At 39.6% G+C, this 25006-nt stretch overlaps 3 protein-coding genes, 1 long non-coding RNA gene and 1 other non-coding gene across 7 annotated transcripts; 2 read left to right on the top strand and 3 right to left on the bottom strand.

Annotated features, from left to right (window-relative positions):
- The first annotated feature begins 2709 nt into the window (after window positions 1–2709).
- Window positions 2710–5738, top strand: fitm1l (fat storage inducing transmembrane protein 1, like). 2 transcript variants are annotated; one of them, XM_061043880.1, is made up of 3 exons: window positions 2710–3019; window positions 3594–3964; window positions 5059–5738. In XM_061043880.1, exons 2-3 carry the CDS (start codon window positions 3786–3788, stop codon window positions 5720–5722), a joined length of 843 nt encoding a protein of 280 aa, XP_060899863.1. In that variant the 5' UTR covers window positions 2710–3019; window positions 3594–3785; the 3' UTR covers window positions 5723–5738. The 2 variants fall into 2 exon arrangements, with proteins under 2 accessions (XP_060899863.1, XP_060899862.1); XM_061043879.1 differs by having other exon boundaries at window positions 2710–3267.
- A 1136-nt stretch (window positions 5739–6874) lies between these two features.
- Window positions 6875–16187, bottom strand: trnau1apb (tRNA selenocysteine 1 associated protein 1b). 2 transcript variants are annotated; one of them, XM_061043877.1, is made up of 9 exons: window positions 16023–16187; window positions 14278–14375; window positions 13719–13818; window positions 12857–12909; window positions 11236–11364; window positions 10692–10808; window positions 9500–9788; window positions 9237–9282; window positions 6875–8714 (listed from the first exon to the last, which is right to left on the bottom strand). In XM_061043877.1, exons 1-9 carry the CDS (start codon window positions 16056–16058, stop codon window positions 8578–8580), a joined length of 1005 nt encoding a protein of 334 aa, XP_060899860.1. In that variant the 5' UTR covers window positions 16059–16187; the 3' UTR covers window positions 6875–8577. The 2 variants fall into 2 exon arrangements, with proteins under 2 accessions (XP_060899860.1, XP_060899861.1); XM_061043878.1 differs by having other exon boundaries at window positions 9237–9279.
- Window positions 16188–17987: 1800 nt separating this feature from the next.
- On the bottom strand, window positions 17988–18059 carry trnaq-cug (transfer RNA glutamine (anticodon CUG)). The gene has a single exon. It is a non-coding gene; the product is annotated as a tRNA-Gln (tRNA).
- Window positions 18060–18331: 272 nt separating this feature from the next.
- ankrd45 (ankyrin repeat domain 45) lies at window positions 18332–21215 on the top strand. The gene is made up of 5 exons (XM_061043876.1): window positions 18332–18779; window positions 19194–19361; window positions 19459–19544; window positions 20075–20213; window positions 21031–21215. The coding sequence occupies exons 1-5, from the start codon at window positions 18542–18544 to the stop codon at window positions 21066–21068; spliced, it is 669 nt and encodes a 222-aa protein (XP_060899859.1). The 5' UTR covers window positions 18332–18541; the 3' UTR covers window positions 21069–21215.
- Window positions 21216–21295: 80 nt separating this feature from the next.
- Window positions 21296–24330, bottom strand: LOC132978629 (uncharacterized). Its single transcript, XR_009673960.1, has 2 exons — window positions 24177–24330; window positions 21296–23933 (listed from the first exon to the last, which is right to left on the bottom strand). It is a non-coding gene; the product is annotated as an uncharacterized LOC132978629 (long non-coding RNA).
- Between the last annotated feature and the right edge of the window lie 676 nt (window positions 24331–25006).

The following is a 25006-nucleotide window of genomic DNA, read 5'->3' as shown; positions in this document are numbered from 1 at the left end:
GGCGGCCTGGGTTCGACTCAGACCTTCTTCATTTCATCGCATTTCAATCCATTTTATTGGCTGTAAGATGAATGATTCTAATGCAACACAAAGTAATGCAAAAAAAAAGGAGGGTACCTCGTGTGCCTAATACAAAAATATAATTATGACTCTATTCGTGTAGCACTTTTCAAACAAGGAGAACAAAGAGCTTCACACATGACAGCAGAAAAGTACGACGGCGTATCAGAGCCATTCTAAAACAAATAAAAAACAGAAAAGGGAACATTTCCAAAGACAAACTCAGAGTTCTTGAGATTATAAAGTAAGTTCACTATAAAACTCAGAATCTGTCTTTAGATTTTAAATGTGATTATAGAGGTCAGTGACTGCAGACCTGATCCAAACAGTAGCATCGTTTGCTTTTCTTATGGATGACATTAGTGCCTTTATAATCTCTAACAATAAACCAGTTGTGTTTCTAGAAAACGTACTTTTAAAAAAAAAAAACATTTTGAGTTTTTTCTTTTAAATTAATGGCTCCTTTTACTTTTTTTGTAGTCGTATAAAAGAAATCAAAATGAAGACCCATGTAGACGGGACAATACTGTCTGCTGTGATCGTTCCTTTTAAACATCTTGGAAATGAGAAGTCCTGACTTACACAAGGTTTCAGTATTTATCAGCTAAATATTTTAAAGTGGATATACATTTTTTTATTTTTATTCTTAAGATTTCTTGTTTTTAATGTCATTCTTCTCTTTTTTCCTCCTCCTCCTACCTCCTTCTCTTCTGTTTATTTTTACACCAACAGCTCACACCATTAAAGATTAAATGTGATCTTATTTTTGAAAAGTATCAGAGCTTATTAGAGAAGTTTCACATTATCAGTGTCTCAGTTTCCGAGTTCATTATATAAACAGTTTTTCTCTCACAGATTAATTCCAACGATTAGACCTGAGACAGTTTTCAGCACGAACTAAAGTTCCTGGAACAATTGTTAAACCACATTCAAAGGTTGTAACTGTCGTTGTGTTATTAATGTGAAAAACCTCAGATAACGGTGAGGAGGAGGCTGCAAAGAGGAAACCCACAGAGCTCGTCTGCTGTGTTTGATCATCTATTGTTTTATAAGTCCTGATAACCTCTGAGAACAGAAACATATCTGCTGCTGTATGAACTCATCGACTCCTCTCCCTCCCTCTGCTGGAACGCAATTCTCGCTGAGTCTGCAAGGCGTTTTCCACTGAGATAGAGGTGTAACAGAAGAGAGTCCAGAGGCATAAAGTCACAAATAAACTTCATTTTTTTATTTGACAAAATGCAGACTTCAGAGTAACTCCAAATGAAAACGAATTCTTGATCAGATGGAAGATGTCTGTGTTTGCTGCTGATGCTGACAGGACTCATTAAGGAGAAAGAGCACCACCCTTTGGTTAGTCAGAGTAAGTGCAGGAATATCATGGTGACGCTCTAACCTCACGGCTGCTTCAACCACTGTGACATCTAGTGGAGCAAAAACACACAACAGGAAATGAGGGCAGATCCTGCTTTAAAAAAAATAGGGGACATGAAGAGAGTGATACATTTAACAAAACTGTAAACTTAAAAAACACTGTCAGGTAGATCAGTGATGAATGCATCATAAGAATGAGTGCAGAGAGCTGTTGGTGTGAGGAAAACACTAAACATACACAAACCAGTTTGAAGAACCTGGAGGAGGAGGAGGAGTGGACCCCCCTCTAGATTCTGACTTCATGAATGTTAATTAAACTGTTTTGTCAGAGATACATTTGAGTCCAGAGAAGCACATGTTAACAATTCAATGGTGCCATTCACTATATAGTGACTTGAAGAGGCAGAGCGATCTCCATCATGGTTTTATTTTGAGTGTTATAGTCAGTCACAGTCTAGAACAAAATGATGTTCTTATTCTACATAAACTATAAACAGACTAAAGAAAACAATTCCATTAAATGAATAATTTAATATTTCATTTGATATTTTCATCATATCCAAATATGCTGTGATGATTGCTGGGTAATAATGTGATCATGTCATGTAGCTTGTTACGGCCAAAATCTGGTGGCGAGCAGAGTGCACCTCTCCGAGCCGACCGAGCGATTCAAAATGCCTTTCAAGATAGATAAATACTTTATTCATCTCCTGGGGGAAATTCAGGAGTGTCCCATAGCTCACAAGTTAGAAAAAAATAGAACAAACATAGAAAACAAAATATCAATATTAATTTAATTAATTTCAAGCGGAAGTCAAAAATGACAGGAGAGAAAGGAACAGGAAGAGAGGGTAGCAACGCTCCCTAAAATAGACTATTTTGGTTTCAAAATCAGTCAGCAGCCCACAGTTGACCCCCTGCCCCTTCCTCACAGTAATGCAGCAGTTCAGCCTGCGCTTCAACAGCCATGCAGCAGGTACCATTAAGAGGATAGAAGCTGTAACGTTGGCCCTAAATAATCATAATATTAGGCTAGATATGTGTGTGTGTGTGTGTGTGTGTGTGTGTGTGTGTGTGTGTGTGTGTGTGTGTGCGTGTGTGTGTGTGTGTGTGTGTGCGTGTGTGCGTGCGTGTGTGCGTGTGTGTGTCAGTCTCCAATGAGTGACAGAAGCAGCCTGCCGCAGCAACAGCTGAGTCTTAGCTCAGATACAGTACAAAGGTTATCTATTAATATACTTGAACTTAAACACATGTAATGTAACAGTTTGTATATTAATATCTAATGTGACTCATCGCTCACACATTTAATTCACCACTTTACGGTGACTCTGATTCTGCTCGTCTTACCCTCAGCCTCTGCTGATAGTAGAGAGTAAGAAACCCTGTCAACATCAAGGAATCAGTGTCATTGGTTCAACCTTCTGAATCCTCAGTCATCTCAGAAGAAGAAATGTGACACCTAGGCCCATGAGGCGTATGACAGGGCGAGAACATACCCTGTATTTTCATGCAGTGTGTGTGCATGTGAGGAGAGAGCGGGCGTCAGTGACACAGAAGAGCAGAAGACGCAGATCGAATAGGACAGGTATATCCTGCAGCTTTGACTCTTTGACCATCGCTGAGTGGAATACATCAGCAGCCATTGTATTTCTGCAGAACTGATCCAGAAGAGGTTAAAGATAACTGCTGTAGAACATGAGGAAAACAGGAAGGAGACACTTGAAGAACCTGCAAAACAGAGTCAGGGAGGAATGAAGCTCGGCTCACCCTCCTGCAGCTACAAGAAAAAACAGTCAGATGGTATGGAATGTTTGCATAGCTGAAGTTTGAAGGGTGAGAGAACAACGTGCACTGAAGCTAAGCAGCAGAGATTCTCTTCTGAGTCAGGATCTGGATTGATGTGTCACGCTTGGATTTCATAGCGTGCATGTGTTTGCAGTCTAGGGGGGGCAGCTGCCATTCCATTCATGTTTTTACAATAACTTTACACGTGGACGCCCAACACTAGCAGCTAACATCAGGAGGCGTCAACCAATGCTCAGATGAACCCATGCTCAATCTTTGGAAAATCAGTTTCAGTGGACTGACTGATTGAATTGACCGATGGACTTATTTTTTGTCTTCATAACCAACTGGATTCTTGTTCCCATATGTAACAGGTAATCCACAGCACAAGAGCATTCTGGGGAGGATTACAGACTTATCACATGGAGCAGTGAATGCAGTACTTAGTTTGAAGTGGATAACCTACACAAAACCTGCTGCTGCATTCAAAGCCGGCAAACCATCCATTAAAGTTAAGTTAAGTTAAGTTAAGCTAATTTAGAGCAGAGGTTGGTTCTGAGGTCCAGATGTTCCTCCACACGGTGCTGGTGGTCCTGACGGACTTGGCGGCCCGGTTCCTGGGTAACACCGCGGTCCGGCAGCACTTCCACCTGCTGCTGTCAGCGGTGGTGATGTTTGGTCCTGCACTGAGCCTCTGGGTCTCGCAGCACAGCATCTTTGCCAAGAGAAGTCACTTCCTCTACAGGTGAGCAGGCCTTCTTCTTTTTGCCCTCTTCTTTGTACCACGGCTATTATTATGCCACTGAAATACCCACAATGCACTCCTGTGTTGCTGTTAATAGAAAGTGACAGCTGTGCTCAAAGACGTGTCACTGTGGTTTTAAAATGTGTTATGTGTCGTAACCCTGATGCCAACCTCTTCTGGTATTTAAAGGTCAAATATGCAACATTTTAAAATGTGTTGTGTGTATGTGTATCAACCAGCTGGCCAAATGTCGGTCATGTTAGGTGTATAATAAAGACTGTTTAATCAGACTCTTTAACAGCATCTCCAATAATGCTATACACTGTGTGTGTAATAATAATAATAAGTCTTTCCACAAGTGGAAGTGTACATACCTTGTATTATTCTATTATTGTATTTTTCTCCCTTTATTTAACTGATGTACATATGTTTGATTTTTAACTTCTTGTTATTTTTGATAATTATATTCCTGTTTGTTGAGCTGTTGTGACAAAAAAAATTCAGTAGTAGTCTCTGCTCTGACTGAAAGTGATATATTAAACATCCAACCAGCAGTCATGGTTTCACTGCGTTATGTGCTTACCAACCCTCCAATGTGTCTTTGCAGATTGTTCTACTCAGGTGGTCTGAAGGTCATTATTAGCTGTATCCACAGACTAATACCAAATAAAATAAATATCTTCTAGTCTGTATAATGTAATGCTTGTCACTAGTTAGTTAGTAAATGACCAGAAACGTGTATACTATACTTCTCACAGGACATGATATGACCTAGCAGTTGAATTTTAATTTCTTGCTCATTGCACACTGCACTTTCACTTTTATCTGGATGCTGGAGCATCTCTGCTGGGCTTTCATGTTTTATGTATCTATGCACCTACTGTTAGTTGGATTATTTCTCAGTGTTGTCTATGGCTTGTATGTTTCCCTGTGGGGACAATAAAGATACCTTTGACCTTTGACCTGGATGTTAATGACTCAAAATGTCAGTATGACATGATGTCACTGATCTAACTTCCTCCCCTTTCTCCCTCCGTTTCCTCGTCTCCCTTGTTATGAAGTTTGTTCACACCTCTCTGCTCTCCTTCTTCCAGGATGTTCCTGCGCTCTGGTTGGGGCTGGACCTGCATCTTTGTCGGGTCGTTTGTCTTCCTCCTCTCCTTCTCCATCCGTCGCTCCGTGTCCCTCTCCATGCGTCACCTGTCACGGCTCGGGGTGGCCGGCGGGTTGTGGCTCGGCTTCTGTAAACTCCTGGACCTACTGGAGAACGCCACGGGGAGCTGCTATGAACCTTTACTCGGCGGTCCAGAGGTCGCCAACGGGCAGCCTCTGCTGGTGCTGCGAGAAGGCGAGAGTAAGTCAGAGTGCCTCAGGGCCGGGATGCTGTGGAGGGGTTATGAAGTCTCAGAGGACGTCTTCCTCCTGTGTCTCTGCTGCCTCCTGCTAGCGGAAGAAACGTCCGTGTTTGGCCCTTACCTGAGCCTGGGCGGGGTCTCAGACGCCCCTCTCAGGATCCTCTTCCTCTTCTGCGTCCTCCTGCTCGGCCTCTGGATCTTTCTGCTGCTCTGCCTCTTGGCTTACTTCCCTCAGTTCCCCACCCAGCTGCTAGGGGGCGCTCTGGGATGTCTGAGCTGGAGGGGACTGTACCAGGGCTGGTACCGCCTCGGGCCCAGCTGGTGCTCCCCCGGGAGACCTGGATTAGGACTGCTGAACACCAAGACTGAGGATGCAAAATTGAGCCAAGACTCCTGCAATTAACAGGAAACAAGACAGAAAGGTGGTTTGAAGATGTTTGAGTGTGCTGTCTTCTTTTCACAGAAAGACAATAGATACTGTTTTGAACTCTGAAAAGCGTAGTTTAATGATGACACACACACACACACACACACACAAGGTGTCCTCTGTGACATCCTTAAGAAGCGTTCAGGATCCATGATGAGAGACAGTAGTGTTACCAGTTTTAATACAGACTGGATGTTTGAGAAACCTTTCCTCTCAGAACTCACATCTTAAAGTGTGTTTGCAATACAAAGATATGAATAATTAATAATTAGAAGGATTGGTGGTGTGATAATCAACAAGTAAACTAACCAAACACTTAATAAATGGGACATTAGTGTAAAAAGAGAAACTCATTGGATTAATTTGGAACATTATTTTATTTGATTGTAAGATTTATTTGGGGGATTTTTATTTCTTTATTAGAGAGGCAGGTCAGTGGATAGAGTGAGAAATCAGGGAGAGAGAGAGAGAGAGTGAGTGAGGAATGACTTGAATGCAGGAAAGGAGCCAGGGGTCATGTTTTGAACCTGGGGCGCCTGCTTCCAGGACTACAGTGCAGCCTCAGTAGGTCTACATGGTAAATGGACTTGAGCTTGTATATTTCTTTTCTAGTCTTCTGACTACTCAAAGCTCTTTTTACACCGCAGGTCACACCTACACATTCACACACTGATGGTAGAGGCTGCTGTGTAAAGTGAACATCAGAAGTAATCCCATCATACACATTCAGGGGTTCAGTGTCTTACCAAAGGACATCAGGCTGCAGGAGCTGGGGATCGTACTCCTGATCTTCCAGGTTGACCGACTCTTTGCCGTGGTACAACGGTAGTTACACGTTAAAAAAACACCACCAACGCCCCAAAAGCTTCTCAACAGAGAGCATGATGAGTGTGTGTAACTCGGAGCTTCTGTTTAAGAGGTCTGAATATTTAGTGAGTCAAACTTCAGACGCAACCCCGACTGCCCAAACATTTCCCTTGTGAAGCATTGTAAACTTATTTTTCATAAATAAATGTAAACAAAAGGTGATTTATTACTAAAAACAAACAGGTACTTAATTGTCTGATTATTTGGGTTGCAAGCTGTGAATGCATATTTTTTCCTCTGAACAATTAAAGACCGACAGAATGAATGAAGCCTTTTTATTCTGAATGAAACAATGAGCACTGGATGAATAAACACGGTAGTGAATTAACATGTAGACTATTTCAGGGGTGTGCAGGATAACTGGGAGACCAGGCCTGGCTTGGGTAACGTGATGAAAGATGAAGGATGTTTTTTTCAGTCCATCTTTGGATACCAAAAGAACGGTGAGTCTAAATCCTTTGAGGTCTGAAGTTGTGAGGAAGTAAATCTTAAGAAACAAGCTTTCATCAAGGACAAAGAAAGTTTACAACAGACCGCTTAGATTTAGTAAAGATACACAAAAAAAAGAAAAAGATTCAGAGCGTTTTGAGCAGCAGCTGGTTAGAATTATTAAACATTCAATTGGAGATCCAGTGAGAGCTGTATCCCTTTCTTTGTCTTTCTATCGTTTTCTTTAAAGCTGCTGAAAGTAACTTTTCGTTTGTCAATTTTAGCACCCCCTTGTGTACAAAAAGTATTTTCTGTTTCGTAAGGTACATGGGGTTAGTATGGCTTCTTAACAAAACCTCTTCCTGTTCCTTTACACAGTCAAATGTTTCACTCAGCGGGAATCTTTGCTGTGAGAAAATCTAATAAAACAAGAAACTGTTTGTGCAGCGTGCTGTTGATCAATTCATCCGTCACCTTCCCCTCAGCAGCTGTTTTAGACAATAAGAAGTAATCTGCTGTCTCATTTGCGTCACATCTTACCTCAGGAGACCACCAACCCCCCCTCCCTCTGTGAGGAGCATATGTGAACAGTCAGGTCAGAAGAACATCCAGAGCAGTCCTCCTTAAATTCTCTCTAGATATTTTCAGGAGAGCAGATGTGAAACCAGCTTGGATACCTTCATATGTTCATAAAAAAAAGTTCTTAAATCAGCCTCTGTGGAGGAACACTTCCATGTTGACTCCCCTCTGAAGACACAAGAACACGCTCCTCCTAAATGTGTTTTATTGATTAAACGTCTCAGGAAAGAAAATATCTACAAAACAAAAAAACAGCAGGAGAGAAATGCTGCCTGGACGTCCGCTCTGAACGATCGGGTTGTACCATGTGTCATTAACATAGAAAGATCTACAGCTTCTTGTCTGGAAAACAGTGATGATGATGATGATGATGATGATAGAGTGGTGATTGAATTCTGTTGGTTATACTGAGAAGTATCGTATTCACATACCTCCACTTAGAAGACCAATCAGACACATTTAAAGCCGGTGACATTTCCTTCCCAGGAAAAAGAAAGAATGATTTTCTGCATCTACAATATCATTCGACTGACGCTCTTAGATGGAGAAGTTCATGGCCAAAGACAATTAAGGCATTAAGTCGTAACTTTTGTCTTCTAGACAATCTTTCTTACAGTTGGGGCCACACACATAATAAGGTGAGCTTCTGCTGGTGTCACCTTTTAACACGGCTCATCTGGAGAGGATGAAAGTGTGCTTTTCTTTCACTGACATTATCACAAGGTGAGTATTGACATGAGGCATTCAGTCTGTTATAGTTACTGTGTCTGTTCCTCAGAGAGAGAGCACATTGAGAATCAGTGACTCAGTGAGTGTCTGTGTGGACGTCAGTGATTAAAGAGGAACAAGAACCTCTGTCTGCTGTTAGGCCGTGGCAGATTATGGGTAGTACAAAAAACCATAGACGATTAAATATTTGAAGGGTCAGGTGTGGGTCAGAAGAAGGTGGGGAACCATCAAGACAGGGAGGGAATAGGCGAGTTAACAGAGTCCAGGGGTTCCCAGTGACAGCTCATCATGGCGTCATAGAGCTCCTCACTGCGCTGCATAAAATCTTTGTTCCACTGCTCCACGTCACATTCTGCTATGGGCTCTGGAAAAAAAAAAGCACACAATGATTTGAACAGATCCACAGTGTAAGGCATTCATGTGTGCATGCATACAACATCCATGGACTGAATTCAAGTCTATCATAGAGCAAACACTGGACGCCTCATTAGTTATCCTAAAGTAACAGAAGCTCTTTTAAGACTTCTTTTATTCACAGAAGTGAAACTATGCTCAGCCGTCATCACGTCTTTGGGCATTCATATTGATTCAGTGATCCAGCGCTGTGCTCCCCCGCTGGCTCGGCTGATATCGTCTCGCTCTCTTTAACCCCTCTGTACTACCTCTAAAGATCTAAAGGCGGTACAGAGGGGGGATGACTTCGTCACCCTTTACGCCTCTGTGACCTTCAGATTGCAGGTGAAAGGTCACGGGGGCATGTCACCTATAAACCTGTATAAAATGCTGAGACATGTGCTGTAGTGTAGCTGCTACTAGGGCTGGGCTATTTATCGATATATTTTCAAACAAGATATGGGTAAGTTGAAACAAATGAAGGTCTCTTTACCTTCAGTATTTTCCTCATCTACACCTTCAGTCTCCTCGTGGCTCTGCTGTAGAAAGACATCACATATTGGTCAATATTTCTGAGAATCTCTTCAAGACCCCCCCCCCCGCCCGCCCGCCCTCAAAGACTGCAGTCACTGTGAACAAACCTCAGCTGGCATACAAAACACATCCAGACAATTTTGGTGACACTGTGGGTTGACTGACTCACCACAAACATACTGAATCATCTACTGCTCTAAGAATGAGTATGGACCCCCTCACCTCTACAGCGGACATGTCAGTGGACGTGGGTGGCACCCCCGTGGGAGGTGGGGGCATCACGTTGCCTGGAGGGGGGTATCCATAGGGCCCGTAGTTGTAGTTGTAGCCACTATTGTAGCCAGTGTTGTAGCCGCTGTTATAGCCGCTGTACTGGTCATAGCCCCCCCACTGAGAGTAGTAACCCCCCTGACCCCCGCTGTTATTGCTGCCGTAGTAACTGGACGGGGACTGGTTGTAGTTGCTGTTGTAATTCTGGCCCTGGCTCCCGTGGTAGCTGCTCATCTTCTGGCTGCAACATAATACATAGAAACGTATCATTAACATATGAAAGGATTTCATGAATGAAACTTGATCAATGAAAGAATATCTGGTTGGGGGACTCCCACAGAAAACATTATAGCACCATTACAGCCCCGGACGCAGCAGCCGAGAAACAAGACCGGCCTGTCGACAGCAGTCGTCTCACCGCTATATTTGTATTTTTTCGCCATTATCAACTTTCTCCATAGAGCCTGTTAGCATAGCTTCCAAACAATATAGCGGACGTTAAGTTTCCATTCTGGGAGTGAGGTCCCACCCACTGATCTGTGATTGGTCTGTAGCTTCAGTGGTCAAAAATATGAGGAACTAGCGTTGTAGTTTCACCCCGCTAACCACAACAGCTTCCAGTGACGCATAAATCATCATTTTCCATCACTGGAAGCTCCTTTTCAGATTCAGAAATACAAAGATTTCCCATCTCAGGGGAAAATGAGGGCGGGATGCACGACCATTCAAAAATACTACCAGGTTTCTAATGATACAAAGATTAATGCAAATGTGTGAAGTATCCCTTTAAGTTTAATGCATTTTTTTGAGGTATTTCTATAACATGTATCTGTTGAGGACTATTTTCAGATGCAGATTATTTCACATGTGAGTTTATGGGACAGCAGGGATGAGTATAATTTATAATTTAAAAAATATAAAAATTATATTTAAAATTATTTTAAAATATAATTTATTTTTCAAAAGTTTTTGGATACAGAAGGAGGTGATAAAATATGTATCAGGCTTTGATCGACAAACTATTCTTGTAAACAGGATATATTTACTGTGTGTTTGGGCGAGCACACTGAATTCAATGACAAGAAAACCCACACAAGATGAACAGTGATGATAATGTGACTTGTTCCGGCGTCATGGTTCTCACCTCTTTGCCACAGCTATACTCAGTCTGAGCGGCTTCCCCCCAAGCATCGTACCCTGGCACTCCTCAATCGCCTTCTTCTGCTCGCTCTCCTCTCCAAACTTGACAAAGCCATAACCTCTGCGGGTCAAACAACAGTTACATCTCCCCTCCAAAACACGTTGTGCTCTATACTGGGCATTTCAACAGCCACTTATAATGAGAAACAGAATATAATGGGTATTATTATGGTAGAACTGAAACTTGTTGTTTTACTTTTAACAGGTAGCATCACTTGAATTGTGAGTTGCTCTTGCTTAGCCTATATGGGGAAAACAATAGTTTCAGCATAAGACGTACAGAAAACAGTTTGTCAGCCTTTTGTTGGAAACAGATGAAGATGTACTGGTGGTCCATATCACTGCTATCTAAAGTATCAATACAACAAGAGTCCAGGACACATGTTCACATTATTCTAAATGTCTAACAATAAGAATATTAAACACATTTTATGTCTCTGAAGCCACATCCATGTCTAGTTGACCTCTACCCTCATGAGCCCTCGTACCTGGAGTATCCATACTGGTCAGTGACCACTTTGGCTCCCTTGCAGGAAAGGTACTTTTTGAAAACTTGGTGAAGCTGGAAGTCGTCCACCTCAGACGCCAGATCGCCCACAAACACAGAGAACTCCGGCCTGAGAAAAGTGAGGACACTGATTAAAGACTCGTCTTGTTTATGTGATGTTATGTTAGTACTGACATGCTTTAGATAGGGAGGATGTGTTTTGGGGGGAAATGCCATTTGTATGGTTAACCCAAACCCGACAAGACAAATGAGAACTTCTCTTCTGTCTATGTGTTTCAGTTGTAGAGTAAACAAAGCAGACGTAATGATGACTAATCCAGCTACATGTCTGTCTTCATGTTGTTTTTTGTTTGAGCTGGAACATTTAAGAAGTCTAAAATGTTCACATTTCTTTCACTCTAAAATAAACAAACATGAAATGTTAACCACTTGTTGATGGAGGGTAAGGGAAAGTAATTTTGTGTTACTATTGTAAATCCAAAAATAATGGAAATGTAGAAAATAATGAAAATGTTTTTGTCATTTAATAAAAATTCTGTAGTGCAACATCTTGATTTTAAGTAAACTGTACTTGGAGAGTTTAACAAATGAAAATATAAAAAGAGACAACCCTTGAAAATCACCATCTGTGTTTTCTGTCAACAGTTAGCCAGATTAAAAATAAAAACTCCCCCACAGCACTGAACTCTGACAAGAAAGCTGGACTTGTGATGCATTCTAAAAACAGATCAAAATCAACTTTTTTCATTCTTAAACGTATCTTTATTGTCAAAACATGGGGACTACATTACCCACAATGCAGCTTGACTTCCCACAGCTGACTTGACAGCTAATGTCTCAAACCGCACGGTTAAAATAAAAAGATGAAGATCAGACCAGAGGGGTCGGATGATCTCACTTCTTCATACCCCCACGCCCTACATATTTCTCAGGTTTAAATTTGTACTCTTTCAATTTGAAGTCCTGACTAATTTAGAGCCACAAACAACTTTTGTTTTTAACATTTTCCTATTTCAAGAAATCAACTCTGCCGTGTACATCGGTGAGGTTCCCCTCTACTTAAAGGTGTTTCACAGGTTTTCTAGATTAGTTTGTCTAATTGTCTCTCAGGCAGAGTGAACATGTGCTGATTTTTTTCAGATGTAGTTTTGTCACACTAACCATGAAGTAAAAAATAATCTTTATATTTGGATATTGATTTCAGTCATTCTCCCCATTCGTGCCCTACATGACAAGGATAATAGGATGATAATGGAATTGCAATTTTTTACAGACAATTAGCCAAAAGCCTCCTGTGGACAACTATGTGCTAAAACATTCAAACAATGCATCCGGCCAATGTAATTGTGAAGTCCATTTTAAATAAAAAATCTATCTCCCCTTTAATACAAATTAAAGTGCACTGGAAATCAATTTCAAATTTACATAATAGCTAATTTGTTAACATAATTGATACAACATTTCAGGAAAAGGAGTATTTAATTTAATGAATTGAATTGGATTAAGACAACAGTTTTGGCCTGAGATAAGGTTACATGGACACCATGTTTGTTTGGTGTGAAGCATTTAAATGTCTCAAAGTAACGTGAATCATGTCTTACCCTGCCTCTGGTCGCTTCCCGTACGTGGCATAGTTAAGCTTAAACTTCCGGGGCTGCACAGAGGAGAGAAAAACACACACTAAGCCAGCATCACACACCAAAAGACGTGTAGTATTACACTGATATTGCTGGAAATAAAAAGTGGAGTTATTATGGTTGTTATTTGGGTTTACATACCTCCTCCACCACACAGACCAGCCTTTAGCCCATTCCTCAGTTAGTTCCTACCAGAGACTCTATTCACCAGCTTCAAACAAAGTACATTCATGTACAAGCAGCCTCTCAGCCACCTTCAGCAGCAGGTACAGGCCAGTGGACAGGGGAGCCCAGTAGCTTGGCCAGCTCACAGTGCCAACAGCATTTCAAATCCAGCAGCAAGCAGCTAAAGCTCACAACTGTGCACGCATGACTTTGATTACATTCACAAACCCTCATCATTACGAGCTGTCTCTGCAGCATTCCACTTTAGAAGTTACTGCTTCTGCTTTCATGTATTTTAGTGTTAGCAATAGCAACACTAGCAGATCCTACAGATTTGACACACTTCATTGTTTAACAAGAATCTTTATGAAGAGCAGATTAACAAACCCATATCATAGTCATTTATCAACAATAAACTCAAGTCACTGTTGTAACAAAGGAAGAGCGAGACAAGTTGAGCTCCACTATCCACATTCAAATCAACAATTAAATACTGCTTGATCACATTACTCTAAACACTGGGAAAAGAGGAAGGCAGTATTAAATTGTCAATAGTAATTGTATATATTCAAATATTTGTGGAGAAACATTAAAATATACATACTGCAGTAAAGATTGAAATCAAAGATTCATGATTCTGCGATTACACCATAAAACTGACCGGGTTTGATCCAGGGACCAGTTTTCCATTCAGTCTTTGGACACAGCGGTCAACACTCGCTTCGTCTGCCAGCTCCACAAAGCAGTATCCTGCTGAACCCCTGGACAGGAGGACAGGAGGACAGAGATGTTAGGGAGGCATTTACATTGAAATAATCTAAACATCTTAAACTTAAAACAACCAAGTTGGCAGTAATTATTGTTGTTGTTATTATTATTAAAGGACGCACGTTCATGGTATCCTGTAGACGTTTCTAGTCACTTTAATCAATGAGTTACATTAACCTTTTGGTTTCTATCTGCCAAATCTGTATCATCTGTAAGTAAGGAGCAATTATTTAGTGTCAGTAGTCCCAGAATTAAGCGTACTAGCTTTGCAGCAGGCATGGCTGTATACAGGAAAACAGTGTTTCGAGCAGCAGGGGAAAAACACAATCCTGTCTCCTGTCAGCCATCATCCCATAAAGATCTAGCTTTAAAAAATCTCTATAAACAGATGTCTTCATGACAGTGCAGCCCACAGCTAGCTTCCCGCTCATTAGATGTTTTGAATGTCCTACCCTGTTATCCTGTGAGTGATGATCTTGACTCCAAAGGGTGATTCTCCCATAGCACTGAAGGCCTGCTTGATAAAGCTTTCATCCATGTATGGGTCCAACTAAACACAACATGAAAGACAAGTTGAGATTTGATTTTCACCTTAAGAAAGTCACAACAGTAGATTAATGTGCACAAACATGCATGGTCCTTTCTATTACTGGTCAAGCTACGTAAGCAGGTCTAGTGTTTTAAAATGCTTTGGTCAAACTACAGCTCATAATGTTTTACAATAGTATTGAGTAAAACAACTTAAATTCCCAGATGTATAACTGTATCATGCTGGCTCTGTTTCTTTTAGGTGTCAGAGAAAGAGCCTGTGTTATGCAGAGAAATGCATGCACCTCTCAGGACAATGCAAAATTTGGCAGACACAATTTTTGCACTGCCGGGTTTTGAATCGTCCCTTAAAATACTGTGCTGCCGTATTTTGCATCCACTCTTAAATTCACTCTACAGACACTTCAGAGTCAAACACTATTTGCAGGTGATATTTACGCTGGCTAATGAAAATTGCGTCTTCAGTTGAGTCTACAGAATAATAAGGACACGTATCTTTATTAAGTATAAACTTCATATAGTTTGTCATCAAATATCTGCCCTCAGAAATAACGTTTGTACCGTCACACCGGAATGTAAATACATGTACATCAAAACACCTGGACATATATGGATATTATGGCCGTAATCATTGACACAAGTAACTATTCTGTCCATCGTGGGAAGGAAATAGTATATTTTATTTTGTGCAACTGACATCATTGTGCATTTTGTTTATTTGAGACATTTATTCAAACGATATGAGTAAACAATACATAATAACCCCATAATACATATACAATACATAATAAGCTCAGGTGCAATAAGAGATGTAGAAAGTAGAGAAAAGAAAATATATTTATATTTTCATTTCATTGTACAGTGTTCCCCTTTGTTATTTTGTTTGTATTATATATTTGCTTTAATACAGTGTATAGCTTCTGTACAGTTTATTTGAATTTACTTAGCTGTTACTACAACTTATTTATTCTTTTATTTGTACTTTTCTACTCTTTTATTTCTTATAATGCTTTTCTATTTTATATATAATTTAAACTTTTTTGTAGAAGCTGACTCAGGGAGAAACGCACAAAAATTCCAATGTACCTGTACTGTCCTGTACCTGTGTAAATGGCAATAAACATCTATTCTATTCTATTCTACATAAAAGGGTTGCATGACCAAGCTATGTTTACACCTTTTCTAACCTAACTTATCAAGTGTTAGTTTAACCTTCGGATCATTATTCATAGCCAACAGCTGTCCACTTCAACGCACACTTAGTACATGTGTCACTTCCCTTTGTAAATATTTACTGCAACAGGATGACTTAGATGTTTAATCGTTAAATAAATACTCTAAATAAATGTTGACTCGTTTGAAGCATCTCGTCTAGCATTCAGGACTAATGAGAGGAAGAGCTAGATAACATACAACAATTATATGGAGGTGAGTTTATTACGTTGTAGTATATGGACTAAACTAGACCCTAACGTAGGTAAACACGCTGAGTCATGTTAATTAGATACTTATTATATACTTTATTAGTCTAACCTTCCCGACAGTGGTCACATATCCGGGCTAACTTTATGTAACTGAGCTAGCAACACGCTAACGTAGCGAAGCTAACATAAATCATATTGACAAAAAACGGAGACTTCAAACATACATCACCCATCCAGAGACTCGTCTGTCTGTTAAACATCTTGAAGTCAGTGAGAGGGGGTTGTACAGTAGAAGCTTTCCTTGTTTTTCCTTAATTTTATGGAGATGCTAAATATCTACAGGTTCACGCTACACAAATCTATTCGCGAATCTTCTTCCGTTTCCAGGTAATCAGACGTCACTTCCGGTGAAATGCTGAGGCTCACCAGCGGAAGCGGAAGTAATAGTTTCTTACACTAATCAATAAATATATCAACAAACTCCTTGTTTTTCACCATCTAAGTGCTTTTAAAGGAATTAAATTCACACGGTTGATCCTTAATGACCCAAAGATTAAAAAAAAACATTTGATTAAATAATGTCGGTTTCTAACACATATTTTTAATAATAATAATAATTATTATTATTATTATCATAATTATAATATAATATAATATAATCATAATCATAATCATAATTTATTGTTATTAATAATCATAATAATAATATAATTTATTAATAATAATAATAATAATGATATAATAATAATAATTTATTAACAATAATAATAATAATAATTTATACTTTATTGATCCCACGAGGGGAAATTCGTTTTTACACTCTGTCTAGTAAACATGCTACAGAAACATTCCGAAATACACACACATGCACAAACAGGATCCTATGGACATGCACTAATGGAGAGGTCTCAGAGTGAGGGGGCTGCCCACAGTGGGAGCTCCTGAGCTGGTGGGGGGGTTAGGTGCCTTGCTCAAGGGCACGGCAGTGCTCAGGAAGTGGAAGTGAAGTGAAAGGAATCAATCAATCAGGAAGTGAAGTTTATTACTGACATTGTAGCACTAAATCTATCTTTTTCATTGTTGTTGCTCTATTTGTCTCTATCCTGCTTCCTTCTGCATCTCCCTCTATCCCACTTTTCAACCCCAAATAGGCCTACAGTTTCGGCAAATGTCTGTTCATCATGGGTGTGGTTCTCTTAGAGGTTTCTGCCAGGAAGTTTTTGATTGCCTCTGTAACTTTGCTAAATGTTGTTTAGTGCTCATGATGGATTCATGTTGGGTCTTTGTAGATATGATAACAAAGAGTAAGGTCTTTTAAGTGCTCTTTCGTAAAAGTGTCTTGAGATAACAATATTATGAATTGGCACTATAATGATTGATTGACATATCAAATTACAGAATGGGAAATCTTGAAGTTGTATATATCCATCTGATTAACACCATCCCATCCAACTTGTTGCATCTGCGATTTAGATTTGAAACCAGCATAGACAGTTTCTGTCTTACATAAAAGCCTTTAAAGGGATGCGAGGACACTTTTCAGTATAATACAAATTATACAAAAAGAAAAGTCCAAATCCTTAAAGTTATTTATTTCTATTTTTTAATATTACCTATTTAATCTCTTAATCTTAGTCTGTCCTTTTATGCTTACTATTTTGGATATGCACCTGTGCATTATGCTATTTTGAAAGATGTTAGTGCCATGTTGTTTGCATATGCATTCTTGATTAACAAAAAAATAAATAATAAAAATTAAAGAGTTGGTGCTCCTTTCCCGGATAGAATAATTGTTACACATGATATCCATGTCAAGCCAAAAGCTTTAAAATAAAATAAATAAATAAAATTGCTGGACTCTGAAGAGTGTGGACAGAAATAAACCATATTAAAGATGTATTACAATTGCTAGGCTACATGAACATCAATGAAGGTATATTTGAAATGTATTCATTTATACAATAATAAAAGTATCTAAGCATATGCTTGTAGCAGTAAAAGAGGACATCGACAAAAGTTAACATATGGTACAGTATATAAGGGGACATAAGGTCTGTCTGGCTGCAGCAGGATCTGCCATTACTTTGTCAAAAGCCATGAAAGGTGGGTAAAGTTATCTCATTTGTGTAATGAGAGATCTCAACTTCGAATAATGTGATTTTTAAAGTCCTCCAAAGGGGCCTAAAATCAGGTCCCACCGAGATTTGAACTCGGATCGCTGGATTCAGAGTCCAGAGTGCTAACCATTACACCATGGAACCTCTGTGGTGAGGCGCGACGCGTTCAAAACCGAATGCTGTGAGTAGGAATTTGCGATATTATCTCAGGTTTGAAACAGTCAATGTTTACTATAACGTATCTGAATAAATAAAGATATTGAAAGCACATAGGGCCTATGGATTAACATTTTTTATTACAAGCTATATTAAAAAAAAAAGGCTTAATTCCTGGTTATTCCTAGTTATTCTTCTTTCAGCAAAGGGAACATAAACAAAAGGTATTTAGTTTCAGCTAAAGGTTCTGTCAGTCTCCCCGAGGGTTAAAGTAATAAACAAAGCTGAAGAAGTAGGCTAGGCGGGAAAGTTTAACACACAGAGTCCTAGAAAGAGGCTCTCACTCTCTGGTTTACGTTATCTCTTAAGTTTACAGAACGTGTGACGCTGTAACCATGGAAACAAGACATAGCCTACTACCCGGTGTAGTGCGGGACAGGTAGGCCAAAGAAGAAACGAGTGCAGTAAGTATGACATCGTTGCAGGAAGACATTTTTAATTGTGTGCTATCTGGAGATTTGGAAACCATGAAGGAGCTTTATGAAGGCGAGGGTGTCACAGAGGAGGAGGTGCCGGAAGAAGGTTTGTTTGGTATGAAGGACGAGGCTGGGAGGAACGCCCTGTTGACTGCCAGCATGTTGGGGAGGAGCGCCATCGTCCGAGAACTGCTCAGACACGGAGCTCTGGTCAACGAGCAGACTGTCAGGGGTAAGAAAAATGATGCTGAGTGGGCTTTAACTGTTTGTTCGATCAATCAACCAATCAATCAATCAATCAATCAATCAATCAATCAATCAATCAACCTACTATTACTTTTGAACTAATAAATATATGTTTTTATTTTGCAGGAAGTGAAGTATTGATACACCTTTTTGAAATATTCCAGTTATCAGATAGCCTACTGATGAAATGACTACATGAGAATAAGTCAGTATACAGATATGTCTTACCTTGTCAACATGTGTATCTTCAATCATCTTGGCCTGAGTGTGTTTTTGCACATTATCTGATAAAAAGTCATATAAAACAATACAGAGTATACTCATATTTCTGATCCAGTTGTCTTCAGATGATTTAATAATATTTGAAAGGACTCACATGAGAGCCTCCTCTGTTCCGCAGGTTATTCCTCCCTACACCTCGCGACCTGTTGGGGCCACCTGGAAACAGTGAGGACTCTACTTGACCTGGGAGCCGACACACAGGCAAAGACCTTCAGAGGGGAGAGGCCTTTAGACCTGGCCCACAGATACTCCAAGACTGACTGTGCTGACTGTCTCATCCTGGCAGGTGTGTGCAGCAGACATTATAGCAGTATCTTTGGCAAAAATGAAATAAAAACTTTATTAAAAAAGAAGCTTTTTGTGTTTGTGTGTGTGTGCTGCAGACGCTCAACAGGACTTTCTGTCATATGTGACGTTCATTAAAGACATGACCTCTGATTCAGAGAGGAGTCTGACAAAAGAGGAGAAGGTAACACATTGTTTTGACATCAAGATCATTTAGTTATACTATTTTAATTAAATGATTATTGCCATGACTTTGGATAAAGCTAGGGTGTATTTCTAGCAGGGGGATTTATCCTCCTCCTGGCAGCAGTTTCTCATCTTAATTAAGTCAAATAATGTGCAAGTATTTTATCCCCAAACATCCATCATTATATTTTCAACATGTCAGAGATTAGTCAACAAAATTATTTTCAGTCAGTCTCTTAAATCTTTTGTCCAAGTGTGTTGTTGAAGTGTTTTTTTAACACAGAACCTTGAATTGCTTCCCAGATATCCGCTCTATAAATGGTTTGTAATAAAAATCAAAAATGAGTTGTTTTCAAATATTACTATGAGATATAACAGTTTCTCACTGTTTCTCTCATATTCACACAGATGAAGAAATAGTGGCTTCACTTAGATTAGAGATAATTTGACCTTTTCAATATTTAATTTTTGAAGTCCCCATCAGCTCAGGAGCTTCTTGTTTTTTATCTTCTCGTCTTTCACGTGTAGAAAATGTGCAAGTCTGTGTGCTCGTCCAAGTCGGACTGGATTCAGAGTGTCAGAAACCCAACAGTCTCCGACTTCTTAGACCAAAGACAAGACATAGAGGACACTCTCAGGCCGATCATCACCAAGCTGACAGCAGGATGTAAGTACTGATGTTACATTTCAGAGCTGATATTTGACTCAACACATATTTCTCCTTTTATTATATTAACCACAAATAGAGTACCACGTGCACAGCCAGCCAATGTTCTCAGGTGACGGTCTGTTTCATGAACATACAATGAAAAACTGAATGAAGCGAGGCACACTGAAAGTTACTTTACTGTCACTTTATTGTGAGTGAACGAGGGAAAATAAAGTCAAACATTGTATGTATATAGATATATATATATTTTGCATTCAGCTCATTTTATTCAGTTAGCTTATTTGACATGATTTAGTCCTGTTCTTGTAGATATGTTTTGTATTTGTAAATATGCTTTATGATTTACTATGTGGATGGTATAAGTTACATAATGTTGTTTTAATACACGCTATGGTTCTCGTTTGATTTTATATGGAGGAGGATTAGGGCCACTGAAAAAAACAATTTTTGGTTCTAATTTTCTTTTTAATTCTTCAGAATTCTGAGATTAAAGTCAGAATTTAAATGACCATGAATAATCAATATTGTCAGGATTGATCATGTGACTATTTGTTGTTAAGACACCTGTGTATGCCTATGTGATTATGCTACAGAGGAAACATTGTTTACCCACAATAAAGTGACAGTAAAGTCATTTTCAGTGTGCAACTGATTTTTTTCTCCATATCCAACGAGTCCTCGACCCTGGAGTGATCCAGTAATAACAATGTAAAATAGAAAAAAAAAGTCAGATCATATCCTTTTTTTTTTTTTACCTTTTACCCATCTTCCAAATGCACAATCATATGTTTGATCATCTTGTTTCTTTTCACAGCTGCAGAGGTACCTGGAAAAGCAGCAGGAAAGGACTGACGCAGAGGAAATATTTCCAAATCTCATTGTTCAAATAAATGTCTGAAAGGGTTAAACTTGTGTTTAGTGTATACCTGGTTGAAAGTGGAAAAGTATGAGGAACTTAAAAACACCAATATGAGAGGAATGGAAGGTAGACTGCTCGTCACAGGTTTCATGACTGTATCTAAACTTACCTGGAACACATAGGTGTGTCTCACTGCAGGTTACTGAAACAGGAAGTGAAGTTGACTCTGCTCATTATTCGGTTTTATTGCAGAAACATCAGTCTCCAGGGGTGAAGAGAAGAATACATTGTGCCCCCTTTAACAACCTGACCTGAATCTGTTGTCAGGCCGACCATCTTTGCACCACCGGTTGACAACGATGTATATTAAAAAAAGTACCTCACAGATTTAGCATCAAGCTATAGAAAATGTTTGAGACTTCACACATCTTTCTGTTGAGAAACAAAACGTTTTATAGAACTTCTTCACACATGCATTAGACCTATAAACAGACACCTACGTGATAAAATGCTGTTTTCTTTCCCTCCACCCGTTCTCTTTTATGTATCATAACAAAACATCAGTTATACCCCTGCATAGCAATCACTGTGTTACCATAGCAACACCAGAAACCCTGCTAAGTGTTGTGGCTAACACTACCATCCTGTGACTATGTTGTTCAGATTAAAGGCACTCAGATCATCAAACAGAAATGTAGCACACAGAGATCCAACCTCCAGCAGACTGAACGCTGTTACCTGTACTTCCTCTGAGTCAAGCTGTGCTCTCAGTATACCAGCAGCATGTCATCCAGACACCACACACACAGGTTTTTATATATCTATACACACACTTATCAATGACACAAAAGCAAACATGAAACACACTTTAACTGTATCTTCTTCATACAGGGACAAGAGCTCACATTATGCTGGTGTAGTTTTTTCTTTACCATCAGACATGGCTTCACATCAACAAGAAAACCCAGACTGTAGTCATAACAGCTGTTGTCTGTGGAAATGTTCCTTTAAAAAGACAGAAACAGGTTAATCAAGCGAGGAATATCATCCGCACAGATTGAGAAATGTTAAGAGGAGCAAAGACGAATGAATATTCAAAACCATGCAAATACAAGTACACTTCTTCTCCAACAAAATGTGACTGGTACCAAAGTTTAAATGAGTCTGGATGAAGCACGGCACAATATTCATTCACAGAAATAGTCTCAGGGAGTTTCTCATTGCAGACAGTCTTCAATGTGACTCTTTCCAAGCTGTAAGTCTTTTAAACTTCTGTCGTCTTCTTGGTGATGAAACACTGACGATACACACTTCTTTACCTTCTCCTGTACTGCACATTGGCAGACTTAGAGTTTAGTTATAAAGTCATGAGTTATGAGATGGCAGATCCAGGAGCACATCAGTGAACATGTTAGCTCTTTCTCCATCATTAACCATGAGCACTGTCAGTAGCAGAGAGGTGACAGCTGTGAACGTCATATTTACAACACGTTACAGAAGAAAACCACCATCAGACAGACGGGTTTTGAATGATTCTGACTTCACCTGATTGTGATGGGCTCACCCTGGAGTTATCATGTCTGTGTGTTTACGACCTCTTATAACAGAAGAGTAAGGGAAGCACCAATCACAGCAACTCCACACACTGAAAAGTTTTAAACGGGACAAAAATGAGTCTCAGGGAAGAGAGATGAAAGATTTAAAAAGTGGACTTTTCCTTCATCTTCCCTTTAATCATTTCACTTTTATTAATTTTGAAGAAACACTTTTTATTTTGCTTCACATGGCCGCAACATAGTTAAGAAAAAAATGTACTTTAGTAAAGCAGACCTCTTGCCAAACACTTTGGACTACTTCTTTAGAACTTCATATTGTAGTTTTTTGAGTTGGATAAACTTAAGACAATGTAAGCAGATCAATGTTTGTGTTTCCCTCTAACGAACTTCTGGTTTGGTCAGAGCACGTTGATCTCCTTACCCAGCAGGCACTGCTTTCAGGTAAAAATGGGTTGTTGGGAAAGCGTTCTAGTTTGAGCTGGTTTTATCTGAATAATGACAAAGATTCAGTTTATTGATCTGTCAAAGTTAAATTAATAAAAACATGAATCTCTAATCCACTTCAGATGAAAACCTGAAGACGGTGTGGAGTAAACTGAGGTGGTTTTACTGGTGCTGGTAAACAGGGTTATTGTTTTTTTTTTTGCATGTAAGACCATGTTACACCGGCTGCTGAGACCAAACGAGGCAGATGTTCAATGACTCTCAGCCTGTCTGGAAAAACACGGTGTACCTTGTTCTTGTATTTCCTCTGGAAGAGCTTGTGATGGAGTCGGGCTTTAAGAAGATGAAAGACGAGGAGATCGGTCACTCCATGATTTTGTTGTACAGTTCAGCATTGTGCTCCTCAGATTTCTTCACAGTGGATTCATCCTGTTTTCTGAAGGTGAAGGGACTCAGGTAGTAGTTCTCTTGTAATCACTGTGAGCATGTGTTTGTGTGTTTATGCATGATGGAGCATTTCTCCTTACTATGTACACATGTCTAGAAGTGTGTATTCAGAGCCTGGTTAGCCACACAGTCTTTGTGGTCTCTGTAAGGGACAGTGACTCAGATCCATCTGAAGTGTGGAGGTTTTGGTGTCACCAGGAAATGAAATCATGCAGACTTCTGTTGTCTTTACCACACTGTGACCCGTCTACTAATGGCTTTGTGTTTCTCAGTGCTTTTCAGGGTCCCAGTTTGGTAATCTCTCCAGCACAGCCTTATGGTCCACACCGACACTGGCCACGAGTCCTCCTTTGTTCAGAAGTGTATCACTGTAGTCGATGTCTTCTCCCTTTAGGGTCGTCATGCTGCCTCCTAGAATAATAGTGAAAACACCTCATTGTTAGCCGCTCATCATTCAAACCATTTCATAGTGAAAAGCTAAAAGTGATTTTCTTTAAATGTAGAATAGACTTCAACTCTGCTCCAAGGTCAACCTCTAGGGGGCAGTGTTGCACCCTACATATTGCTCCTTTAAATTGAATGTTTCAAAAGCAGCCAAAAAGTGAATATTTAAAAAGGAAAGCACACAGTGAAGTATAACCTTTGTTACATTACCCAGTGCGTTGAGGAGTGCTGCACCAGCACAGATGTCCCATTTCTTAATGAAGGTGATGTGGATGTAAACATCTGCCTGGTCTGTAGAAGTTGCATCACTTATAGGCATCTCCAGAAGTGACAGGACCTTATATCCTAAGTGAGAGAGAAGAGCACAGGTCAATGGGAATGAGATAGTGTTTACATGAACTTCCATGTTTTTCTTTTACAGAGAGAAGTTTGCACCTGACTGCTCTTTTTGTTTTTTTAACTGAAGAGCCAGTCAGCTTTACAGGAGCTCAGCAGATTTACCTCCATGTGTGGTGGTTCTGATGCACAAACAATCCCTGTTTTAACAAACTGTTTGCCTGCTGAGGATCCTAAAACAAAACGTTGTCAAAAAATGCATTGATGCAACTATTTCAGGGAGTTTGCTTGTGAATTATGACCGACACATTACTCTCCTTCACACCTGTCTTATGAAATAGATGTGCAAAGTACTTTTCATTACTGACCCATTATGTAAACATGCTTATTCTTTGATATATATGAGAAGTACTTTAATTATATGACTTTAACATTAGTTATATCAGGGCACAGGACATCGATGCAGGAAAGCTGTCCTTATGGGGAGCACAAGAGATGATGACATCATCTGATGACAGTTTAGCTTTTTATTTGTCAAGTATTTGCATTAAAATGCCCCTGACTATTCATCCCTAGATGTTATATCTCAATTCCAGCTTCCTTTTGGTTTTGTTTAGTTTAGTTTATTTGCACATTTTTTGAAAGAAGAGTCAAACAGAAAAATAAAACAAATAAAAAATAAAACACATGCAGGTGAGGTAGTA

The sequence above is a fragment of the Labrus mixtus genome, chromosome 8, assembly GCF_963584025.1.
Source record: "Labrus mixtus chromosome 8, fLabMix1.1, whole genome shotgun sequence".
NCBI lineage: Eukaryota > Metazoa > Chordata > Actinopteri > Labriformes > Labridae > Labrus > Labrus mixtus.
This window is presented reverse-complemented; position numbering and strand designations above follow the sequence as displayed.